Source organism: Camelina sativa, chromosome 16 (assembly GCF_030686135.1).
Source record: "Camelina sativa cultivar CO46 ecotype springtype chromosome 16, ASM3068613v1".
NCBI classification, from domain to species: domain Eukaryota; kingdom Viridiplantae; phylum Streptophyta; class Magnoliopsida; order Brassicales; family Brassicaceae; genus Camelina; species Camelina sativa.
The window spans coordinates 791,232-804,092 of NC_141895.1; the positions used below are offsets into that span (position 1 = coordinate 791,232).

At 31.6% G+C, this 12,861-nt stretch overlaps 1 protein-coding gene across 1 annotated transcript; it reads left to right on the forward strand.

Moving 5' to 3' along the window:
• The first annotated feature begins 1,309 nt into the window (after window positions 1-1,309).
• On the forward strand, window positions 1,310-2,552 carry LOC104749130 (homeobox-leucine zipper protein ATHB-12). The gene is made up of 2 exons (XM_010470706.2): window positions 1,310-1,906; window positions 2,053-2,552. Exons 1-2 carry the CDS (start codon window positions 1,550-1,552, stop codon window positions 2,410-2,412), a joined length of 717 nt encoding a protein of 238 aa, XP_010469008.1. The 5' UTR covers window positions 1,310-1,549; the 3' UTR covers window positions 2,413-2,552.
• Window positions 2,553-12,861: the final 10,309 nt, after the last annotated feature.

Below are 12,861 nucleotides of genomic sequence, written 5' to 3' on the forward strand. Positions count from 1 at the left end.
TTATAAAGATTGATGTTTTGGAATATTTTTTTGTCCCACAAAGATTGATGTTTTGTAAACTTTAAAAAGTAATCATTGAAAATATTTAAAATTTTGAACTGTTATTAGTTTAAAATTAAATAATATTTCATTCGTAAAAAAAATATATATTTAAATTCAATAATCATTGTTTTTTTAAAATATATAAAAACTTCTAAACATCGATATTTATAAAACAGAAGGAATATATTTTTAATTAAAGGAAAGATAGATTTAAATTTAGTAATCATTATTTTTTAAAAATATATAAAAACTTTTAAACATTAATCTTTACCGGACATGACAAAGAGGATATAAAACAAAAAAAACTTTGAAAAGCCATGATCTCGTGATCATTTCTTGTTTTCCGTGTAAAGAAAGTAAACGTGTAGAGCATCGCGTAAACTTCAGTACGATATGTGAGGTGCAAAATATATCTTTTTGTTTTCTTTCTTTCTGTCAGCTATAAGCCTATAATTAAGAATATAAAGCCTGAAAGATAGTGAATCTAAATAAATTGAAGAGTTAAACAATACTTTTTGTCAACTTAATTATACCGCATACAATCACGAAATTAACTATGATTAGTCTTCTTTTGGGATAAGCGAGATAAATCAAGATTAGGTTAAATTTATATAATACTCTGATGAAAAGTCACGTTTAAACGTGTTTCACGTAACCGACCTCCAAACTCCAAAGGATGGCGTGCGAGTGACGACAAATTAAATCTCAAACGAAAATGAATAAATATTAAATCGTATTATGATTCGTGATGTATTCTAACACCCGTCGAACATCCTAATACGTGAACGTGGAATCTCGTTACACAATCGAATAAAATTATTGTTTAATAGATATGACTTTCTCTCTCTCTTTCGTAATGATTATCTATCAAATATTATCTTGACTACAAAAGTATCACAAGGCATTGGTATCACATGTGTTGTTGGTGCATGTTAAAAACATAGTACAATGATTTTAAATACCTTTTTCTACCCTTTTAGTTTATTTTAGCAAACGGTAGAAGATGAATCTAGTTATAATAAGATTGCTTAACACGACCTGAACGATACTTATTAAACAAATGCACATAGTAATCACTTCCACAAATGATAAAACATATGATAACAGATTAAATCTTTAAAAGAAAAAAGTTGGAAATTTTTTTCACTAATAGTTAGATGATTAGTTCACATCGAAATGAAATACGACTTAAACTGAAAGAGACATGAGACAATTCGTGTCGAGCCACAAATTTTGGACCTATATATTTTTCGCCCGTTGTTCCACAATATTTGTAAGGTACTTAATGAATTTTTTTCGTCTTGGTAAAAAAATTAATGGAATTTCCAAATCAAAAATAATAACAATCTGAGGCCCTACACTACAAAGCACACACAGTAACTCCCACATATATATAAAATGGCCAATATCAGCAACACAGAGATTCCAAAAATAAAAGAAACAAATAAATTCCAAAACCTTCTCTCCTAATTCGCAATCAAGAAACTTGCAAGATCTGGTAAAAACCATGGAAGAAGGAGATTTTTTCAATTGTTGCTTCAGCGAGACTAATAGTGGCATGACTATGATGAATAAGAAGAAGATGAAGAAGAGCTATAACCAGAAGAGGTTTAGCGAGGAACAGATCAAGTCACTTGAGCGTATATTTGAGTCTGAGACGAGGCTCGAACCGAGGAAGAAGGTGCAGGTAGCTAGAGAGCTAGGGCTGCAACCAAGACAAGTGGCTATATGGTTTCAGAACAAGAGGGCTCGTTGGAAAACAAAGCAACTTGAGAAAGAGTATAACATTCTCAGAGCCAATTACAGCAATTTGGCTTCACAATTTGATATCATGAAGAAAGAAAAGCAAGCTTTGGTCTCTGAGGTACATAATGATTCTATTGTCATCTTTATCTTTAATAATTTAAAATAGTGATGAAAACAAAAAAAATTGACATGATATATTTTTATAAAGTATAAACAAGAATATATGAATGTTGTGGTGATATTAACTAATCTCTATTTTTGCAGTTGCAGAGACTAAATGAAGAGATACATAATAAGCCTAAAGAAGAAAGGGATCATGAGTGTTGTGGTGAACAAGGGGTGGCTCTAAGCAGCAGCACAGAGTCGCATAATGGAAAGTGTGAGCCAGAAGTGAGGTTAAATCAAGGGATTGTTCTATGTAATGATGATGGTGATAACAACAACATCAAAACAGAGTATTTTGGGTTCGAGGAAGAGACTGATCACCATGAGCTCATGAACATTGTTGAGCAACCTGATGATAGTTGCTTGACATCTTCTGATAACTGGGGAGGTTTCAATTCTGATTCTCTCTTAGACCAATCTAGCAGCAATTACCCCAATTGGTGGGAGTTTTGGACATAAAAAGCATATAAGAAAATAGAAAAGTGATTAGAAAGAGTGTGGATAGTTTTGTAGGATGTTCTGTAATAAAAAAATATCTTGTTTTCGATCTATGTTTTGCTATGTTCAATAAAGCTAAAATATAAGTAGTAAAGTCAAAACACTTTCACATTAAAGTAAACAAACTAGATCACTGGAGATGAGCTTCAAGAAACTATTGAGAAGAAAAATAAGTTGCTTATGATGAGACGAAAGGAAAGTTTTGAACGAATCAATTGCAAATTCCAAATTCTTCTTATAACCATGTAGACAACACTACACTGCAATAACAGATATTTAAATGAGGATGAAGAACAGACGGGAACAAAAGTCAGAAGTAAGTATGTTATTGTTGCATCGGAGCTTCTTCGGGGGTGACATGATCATTGGTTTAAGTAAATTTTCTGACTCAACCCTCTACTACGCACAAACAAATAAGCTAAAAAGCATATTGATAATAAAAAATCCTAGTAAATCGATCCAATGCTGAATATTTATTACGGTGATTGATTCACACTTAACCTAAAATCTCTACGATATAACATCACGAAAAAGAGTAATAATGGTCAGTCACACTTACAAGATACTTTTAAGCGCATCGGTTTTTTACTTTTATCTCAAAACAGAGTAAGGAAGAGAACATCGGATTCTCGGGAGACAAGTTTAAGAGTCCGAAGACGAGAGAAACGCAGAAACCACGACAAGAGAAATCGAAAGCAGTTTATTTTACAAAGCGTTTTTATATAGTAAAATCTTCATAGTTAAAGACAAAAAAAATTACTTAAAAGTTAAACTTAACATATACTTTAAAGCTTAATTGAAATGTAAAATGTACATAAAAAGTATATCAAACTTATGAAACTAAAAATGACGAAGCCGAAAAACACTACATAAAAATGACAAAGCCGAAAAAATAACACTTAAGCTTAAAACTATTTTTATTAATAAAAATGTTTTGTATAATAAAAAATACTTAGTTGGAAATATATTTTTGTTATAGATAAACATGTTAAACTTATACACCAAAATTACAGACTCGTAAGTTAGAAATTACAGACCCGTAAGTTAGAACAGGATGCTAAGTCAGATTTGTCTTCAATATATGTAAATTTAACACTTAAGGTAGTTGAAAATATTTTTATTTGAAAATAACAAAAGAAAAATACTCAAAACTCAAAAACTTTAGGTGTTATATTTAAAATATGTATACACATGTTGACCTTATACACCAACTGACGGATCCGTAAGATGGACCGGATGCTAAGTCCGGTTTGTTGTCAACATATTTAAATTTTAACACTTATGTTTTAAGTTTTAATTTTTAGTTGAAAGTAACAAAAAAAACTTAAAACATGTTTTTTGAAAAAAAAACAAAAAACCTTAATTGTTCAATTTAAAATATGTGTAACCATGTTGAACTTATACACCAACTGACGGACCCTTAAAATGGGACGAGATGCTATATCCGGTTTGTTTTTAACATATTTTAAATTTAACATTTAAGTTAAAAAAAAATTTCTGAAATTTAGACAAAATTGATTTTTAAAACGAATTATTAAAAAATAGTTGAAAACCTCCTTTAAATTTAGTTTAAAATTTGAAAACGAAAAGAAAAAAACATTTCATTTTTTTTTGGAAAAAATCAAATATTAATAAGAAAGCAATACCTGCATGGCTGCATACAGCTTCTGATATGGATCAAAAACAAACCGGGACAGCAATTATAACTTGGCTGTGTACAAGCAATTAATAACTCGGTTTCCTTCCTTCAGCCCATCCATCCAGCTTCTTTGGAGTACTATACAACAAGTTAGAAACAAGGCGGTATTAAAACCTGCGGGCAAAAAAACAAGACGATTCTGCTAATGATTGGATTGAAGATAATCTACAGCTTATTGAAAATTAGAAAAATGGAAATTAAGAAATGAATTAATTACCTGCAGGCTGGCAGCTTCTTGTGATATGGACGAAAAACAAACGTGGACAACGTAACGTCTTGGTTGTGATTTTCTCTTCTTTCACCCAAGTTTGATGTAATTATCAAACCCACCAAATCTCATCTCAGTGTTGGCTTTAAGACGATTATAACAAACAGATATAAACTATAGTTAGATCGATCTTGTGATATGCTCATGAAGATTATGATTTATGATGATGCAAAATGTTACTTACTGAGATCATATCTTTAGCCCTGAGGTAGTAGTTTTGGCAGAATTGGGATGAGTTCACAGTGAAGATGTGTATTTCATGTCGATGAGTCTTTGAAAGGAGTTTGATGAGGCAATTCATCAGATAAAAGGACTATCCTTGTGTCTGGATATCGATACAAGACGTTGAGATTACCGGCTTCATGATCAAATCTTCCCCCGAGTGCTCCACAGTGGCAAGAATCTGGAACTGGCATAGGGAATAAAGAACAAAGTAAAAAATGTTCAAATCAATCTTTTCATAGAAACTATATAGTAAGAAGACAAACAAAAGCACATAGCATTATTGAAAGACAGGAGTGATGTTGAAAGATGAAGTTACTTTCTTGATTGGAAGCAGAGTCAAAAGATATACAAAAATGCATTTATAAGTATCTTGATCATCAGATTCATCTATGAATGACCCTTTGGTCCCCTGAAAAGGCACAAAAGGTACAAGAATCAAAAACAGAGAAGCCATGTTAGATCTAACAAAGACACAAGTTACACGTATTGGCTGATTACATTAAGAAGAACTCGATCTCCTTGAGCACATCCATCCAGCTAGCTTATTTGACGTACTACAACATATTTAGAAACAAAGCGGTATCAAAACTTGCGGGCAAGAACACACGAAGACTATCTAGATATGCTAGTGATTAAATTGAAGATAACTCCTATCAAAATTTGCCTATTGGTCTAAAGAAGCCTGAAATTAGAAAAAGCTAGGGCAAAGAAGAAATAAAACCTTTACCGTCTCGCCAACGATGATGGATGGTGGTATGATAGGCACCCAATACAGAGAATCTCTCTGTTCTGTACTTGTATCGCTTCTGGGAATCTCTGTCTTTGCTTCTCTATATTCGCATATACTGTAAACCCATAACAACAACAAGTTTCGAACTTATAATATAATCATCAATGGCGAAACGAGTACTACCAGCAACAATTAAAGGGAGAAGAAGCTGGGATACCTAGAAGCAGAAGAAAAGAGGATCCGAGATTTGGTGTTTGGACATGAGAACACTATGTCTTCTTCTTCGCAACGAGGTGTCTCCGTATGACATTCTCAGAGCTTATAACAAAGAGAGCATTTGGTTTTGATTGAAGAATGCAAATAAACAAAAGTTTCCTTTTTTCCTCGACGGTTATTTTCTTTTCCTTATTTGGGTTTGCAATTTAAAACGAAAAAAAAATTGGAAAAAGTTATTGTAGTTGAGAACGGTCAGGAGATCTGAAGCGTTTATTTTCATTGCGTTGCAACAACTGTGAGAGATCGGACGGACGGTGATTAATGTAAAATCTAAACGGTAAGTTTGAAAAGATTACGTTGTGGGACCGGGATAATCATCAAGTTTAAAGACTTTTCATCAGAAGACGAGAGAGAGATTGCTGATAACCGCGTTTCGCGAATTTAATTGATCACCGGTCCAAATTCGTAAATCCGGTTAATCTCTGAAACGGATATTGGGCCTATTTAAAATGGGCTTTTATTTCTTATTTTATAAAACTGAACCCTTCTGGCTTCTATGTTCGTGTTTCTCCTTCTCCTTCTTTAGTTCTACGGGAATGTTAATTATGTACTTCTGTTTGGATTTGTTCTTCTTAAATAATAAAAACAGAGTTTGAACAAAAAATAATAATAATAATAATATAACAGAGTTGGCACACTCAGAGAGATTAAGAGAAAAAGGCGTATCAGTTATATTTTTCTTTCTTTTTTTGTCTCCGGATTAATTCGAAATCTTGGACTACGTATATTAGATACGTAAGTGAATAAAATATGAAAACCACTGTTAAAAAAATCTAACCTTACACGTATATGACCTTACACATTTACCTTCAATAGAAGAAAAGATTAAAACCTTTATTGAATGAGAATAATTTACACAAATTATTATTGATGGGTGGGGAATGAGCAATTTAGCGTCCTCTCGTAATCCAAAAGGATAATTCTTACATGCACGCATTTGTAGTATATTTTGTTTTGTTGTTTAATCAGGATGTAGATTGATTGGTTATTTCTCTACTTTGATAAACTCCAAAGTTTAGGATTCTTTGTGTTATTTTTCCTTTTTCTTGTTTTTTGTTTGCTTTCTCCTAGTGACAAAGACTGTCAAAAAAGTTTATGATTCAACTCCTAGATTCGACATCAATGTTGTTTATATTTATATTTAATTTTCATAGCCCCCGAATATATATGACTCGGTATTTAATATTGTCATAAACCGCCAAAAATATATTATTGTAATTTATAAAACATAAAGGTGTCATCACTGGTGGACCTGAGTAAACTAGTGAAGTTCGAAGTGTGTGACATTACTGACATATGTGGATTCTGATTGTATGTAAATCTTAATAATATGTGCAATCCAGTTGCTTGGGATAACAAGAAGAGTCACACAGACTTGTATGCAAGTTGCGCCTGCAGTGTATATATGGCACCATGCTTTGACTTATCACATTTATCAAAAGTTCAGAATCAAATCTTCATATCTTCACGCAGAGACCGAATCTGAACCTAAAAAGCATGTGACTTAGGAGTTAGGAGTGGAACTGCCGAACTGTGGAAGAGAGCTGTGGACTCTTAATTTCTCGTTCTAATAACAACCTCTATATAGTGTACATCTCGATTTGCAAATGGGAATGTCAACTTCCTCCAGTACTTGCCTCAAGAAGTTGACCTATATACTATATATCTCTATATATAAAGGTAGACAAACAGTCAACAAACAATTCAAGAGAAAAAAGTTATCACACAATAATAGATACGATCCACATTATTAGTTTATAAAAAAAAAAGTGATGGAACTAGCTTAATGAAAACAAATTATATCAATTTTTAGCAAATGTTTGTGATTGTTTTTTACTCAATATAACAACTTCGAAATCATTTTTTCTTACTTAACTTAAAATTTTACATATGGTTTCACACGAAGCTGGGGTTATTCAAATCAAATTAGTGGTATTATATACAGTTTTTAAGCTTAAGATAAATAAAAATGAAAATCTAAAAAATGCTCTAACTATATATATTTCATCATTCACTAATAAGTTTAGCCAACCATTTTATTATGGATTATTTGTTTCGTCAAGTCAAAACTTCACATCATATAGTGGCGACATAAGAATTAATGTAAACATCTGAACAAGTGTAGACTTCCATATATTCTCTCATAATATAAATAATTATTTTGGAACTATTACAGAACCTTTCTGAGTTTTGACCTATTATTATATATCACACACACACCCACAAAGGAAATAAAGCGATTAAAAAATTCTTTGATTATTGATTAACATCATATAGAGAATCGAATATATTATCATTCAAGTTAATAAGCAAAAGTGGGTTAGGTCATCGAATATATATATGCTCATTGAGATTGAGGTAATAATTAATGCGTGAACTAAAAATAATATTAATTAATTATGAAATCTTCATTTGCAGTATTCTTCAGTACGTATTTCTCATGCTTCTCTTATTTGTCGTTAAGAGTCAAGTAGTCAATAGAAATTTTAAGTCATATGTTACGAAAAGAGTTCATGAATGTTGAATTGTACGGTGCGCGTGTATTTAAACTATTGGTTATAGATAAGTATGGTCTTAAGGGAATACATGAACCCTAAATCAGTTATAAAATAATATATTTTAAATTTTTTTTTGACCGGCAAAGTAAAACCAAATCAACAGATTATTCGATAAATCTAGGATATTGTATTCCCACATAAATTGGGCAAATCGATTGGCATTAATCTATGCAAAAGTATATATATATATATATATATAGGCTGTATAGCCAACTTTCTAAAGTACAAGGATGCTGTGTACCTAGCTACGACTGTCCACTGAGGTACCATATGAAATAAAAAAAAATAAAGTTAAATTACTCTTTGAAAGGCATGGTTTATGGTTTAAAAAGTTTAATTAATATCTAATCATATGATTATGCAATCATATGACCAACGGATTAAGGTATCAGTGCAAATTGCTCGTAGATTTTAGTCGTCACCTTTTGTACAAGTGGATCACTTATACATATTTGTAAACTATATAGCGTACCCACCATCACCAGTTGAATTATAATTTTTGCTTCTTCTGCATCTTTTATGCTATCTCGTGTCTCAATCAATTTATGATGAGTTATTATGGTATCGATTCTATCTACAATATATATATTTTAAACCCCTCGATATATAGTGGTAGTTTTGTAATCAACATGAACCAATATTAATCTACCTTAACATAGTTGTGATTATCACAAATGGTGGCACACTTGCAAATACTAAATAATGGTCCAGAGCGAAGATATGAATTGCTAAACAGAGAAAACAACATGTTTTTAAGAATTTGCCCCTCATGATATTGCAACAAAACTGAGACACATTTTGGTTGTTACTGTTTGGGCGTTGCAAATTTGCATTTGTTGCACATATGTTGCAAAATTTACAATGAACTAACTTCTTGCTATATATGTAGTACTAATGCAACTTAGTATCATAGTAAATATATCGCATAATTGTAACACACGTTTGCAACTCTAAATGGTTGCAACTTATTGCCACATAAAACGTGTAACAAATAACATTACAATTTTCCAACAAATTAATTTATTACTATATGTGTTGTAATATTGTAATGTTATTTATGTAGCAAATTAGTGGTGTAATTACAACGTTTCAGTGCAACTATAAATCATCGTAAATAAAAACTACGAAAATATGAAACAATTATTGTTCCATTGCATATTCGTAAGACAATTCATTTTACAACATTAATTTTAATTGCAGTATTTTGCTATTTCATTTGTTCAGCGAATTAGCTATTAATATAATATTTTTTATTTATTTTTTTCCAAAGTAAAATATATATCTTCATGATTAAAGTAAAAGGCATAACTCATTTTATTAGATAATCAAATATTAAAATATTACAGCAATGCATAAATAAAAAATAAGTACACAAATGATGTGAAATAGTCTTTCTAAAATATTTTTATTTCTTCTTATCACAGATGAGGTGTTCTTGATGGGTAAAAACACCTTAATCGGCCGCAATCCCTCCTTGAGCTTAGCCTTCATTTTCCATAAGACTCATCTAAATATATTTGTTAAAAGTAACAAAGTCAGTATATAATAATACAACAAAACTTATACCAATTACGACAAAACTCAATACTAATCAGAACCAATAATAAAATTGCGGGTTAATGGAGAACTGTGTTTACCTTTGGAGAAGAAATGTTGCTTGCTAACGTGTTGTAATGATAGTCAAGCACCTTCTTAAGCTATATATAAGCAAGATAAAATAAAATCGTATCTTTGATACTGAACTAGTAGATTAGACCAAATCTGTTAAAGTATTATTCAAAAATAAAATAAAAAAAATAATAACAAGACGAGCCGAAGAGGCCGCAACATTACTTTTAAATTCCACGCACAACGTAAATTTGAATTTGTATAGTTATCCAAATTATTAAGATAGGTGTGTAACGGTTGTGGGTGAGTAATGAGGACAAATACTAGCTATCATACTGATTATACTTTTTTTTTTTGGTAATGAAATATTGATTATACTTTATATGTATATATTAGTTTAAAGGAAAGGGAATGTGATTATATATACATATACGTATATGATTATAATGTTTGAGATGTTAAAGAAGATGGCATATTCGGGTGACTAACGTGGACCACTAAAGATGATTAATTGATTATACATATACAATATATGGTTATAGTGTTTGAGATGTCATAAAATTTATATTGCTTTTAGATACTAGTATGTTGTAATTCAAATATACAGTGATAAAATCATGACAACTATATTAGTCATAACATTAGTTTAGTGAGGGAAATATAAACTCTAGTTAAAAACTTATTTTAAAATAAAATAAATTGATTACAGGTTTAGCTTTTATTAATTATCCTTCAAAACTTAAAATGGTTTCATTGTTTGAAAAGCAGATAAGTGTTTAAAACTTATAATTAAAATCCATCATAAGCTTGTTTCAAGTCTATCCATTTCATTTCTACCACTTAATACCTGAAACAACATGAATATAAATAAAACGTTTTCTTAGTAACACTTCATGATTTTCCAAGTATAAGCAAAACGAATAATTGATATATTTAGATGTTAGTTTACCTTCTACAGTTGTTATTGAAACTAACAAAAGAGTTAATTGATTTAAGAAGAAGTAACATAGAAGTCCATTCAAAAAAAAAATGTAATATATATTTATATACATAATTTTTATAAAATATATATGTTGCGAAAGAGTTATAAATTGTTGTAAATACTTTGATAAAGATGTCACATATTTTGTCACATGTATATACTAAAATATTCTTGCAAAATAATCACAACTCATAATCGTGGAATATTTTTTGTAAATTTTGCAAGACATTTTCGGATGTCACAATAATATTGCTAATTTGTAACGGAAAAACGACACAAAAACTTTTGGTGTTATTTTGTAATAAAATTGTAATGAAATTGTGAGTAGATTCATCATTGTAAAAATATAGCAAAATTTGTTGTAAAATCTTAACAAATACAATTCTTGCAAAAATATTGTTACAATAGCACTATTTTGTTGTAGTGATACATTATCATTATCATGTAACGTTGAGTTCTTGATAAAAAGATGTGCCCCAGCCCCCTAATAATTAAGTAATAATATGACTTATCATAGTCATCAAATGACAAATTTCAGACAATTGTTATAATGTCTTCCCGTTTTAAGAGAATTACAAAACACGTTCGTTTAAAATGTAATTTGGTCCAAATATTTCCATATTAGATGGTAATTAATTATATAGAATTACCAAATTTTGCTCGTTGATATCACCTAAAAAAAACATGTTCTCTCAATATTTTATAATTATGAATCATATTTGTTAATATAGGGTGGAAAGTTGCAAACTTTATTTTCTATCCTTAGGACCTTACAACGCGGTATTAGACAAGGCGATCCCATCTCTCCCTTCATTTTCATCCTGTGCAGTGAGGTACTATCAAGATTATGTCTCAAAGCCCAAGCTAAAAGCAAGTTAACAGGAATAAAAGTGAGAAAGGAAAGCCCCAGAGTCAATCACCTGCTGTTTTCTGATAATACAATGTTCTTTTGCAAATCGGACATAGATGAGTGCTCAACCCTCCTACATGTCCTACACTAGTATGAAGTAGCATCTGGACAGCTGATTAACCCGCAAAAGTCAGCAATAACTTTTTCTGCAAGGACTGATATGGGGATTAAAACAAGAGTTAAAGACCAACTTGGTATACAAAAAGAGGGAGGTTTGGGAAAATACCTGGGACTACCGGAACTCTTTGGTAGGAAAAAGAGAGATCTATTCACCAGCATAGTTAACAAAATCCGACAAAAAGCTTGCAGCTGGTCCTCAAGATTCCTATCGTCTGTTGGAAAGTTAGTCATGCTGAAGTCAGTTCTAGCGGCAATGCCAACATATACCATGTCTTGCTTCAAGCTACCAAACTCACTCTGCAAACGAATCCAATCAGCATTAACAAGATTCTGGTGGGACAAGAATGAAGAAAAGAAAAGTATGTGCTGGGTTTCATGGAAAAACCTAACAAAATCAAAGGAGGAAGGGGGACTAGGCTTTAGAGACATCCAATGCTTCAATGATGCACTTCTAGCAAAAATAAGCTGGCGGCTATTGAACAACCCATCATCCTTGCTAGCTCGAATCTTATTGGGTAAATACTGCCATAGTACCCCTTTTCTTGAATGCCAACCACCGGCTAACACCTCTCATGGCTGGCGAGGACTCTGTGCGGGGAGAGATCTGCTAAAAGCTCACCTAGGAAAAGTTATAGGCCATGAAAATCAAACTTCCCTGTGGTATGAACCATGGCTATCCCTTGACACCCCAACCACTCCAATGGGACCACCGACAGAATCGTCTCAGAACTTCAAGGTCTCCAATCTTCTTCTCCCCTCGGGAGACTGGGACTTGAACCAAATACGACAACTGCTACCAATGTATGAATCTGACATCCTAAACCTCAGACCAAGCAAACTTGGAGCACCAAATTATTTTGCTTGGCTCCCAAAAAAAAACAGGTATATACTCAGTCAAGTCTGGCTACCACACTTGGCGAGCAACAGTATCAGAACCACCCCTGCAATCACCAGAAAATGAGATCTTTAAGTGGAAAAACGAGATTTGGGACATGAAAACTTCCCCTAAAACAAAGGTTTTCTTATGGAAAGTC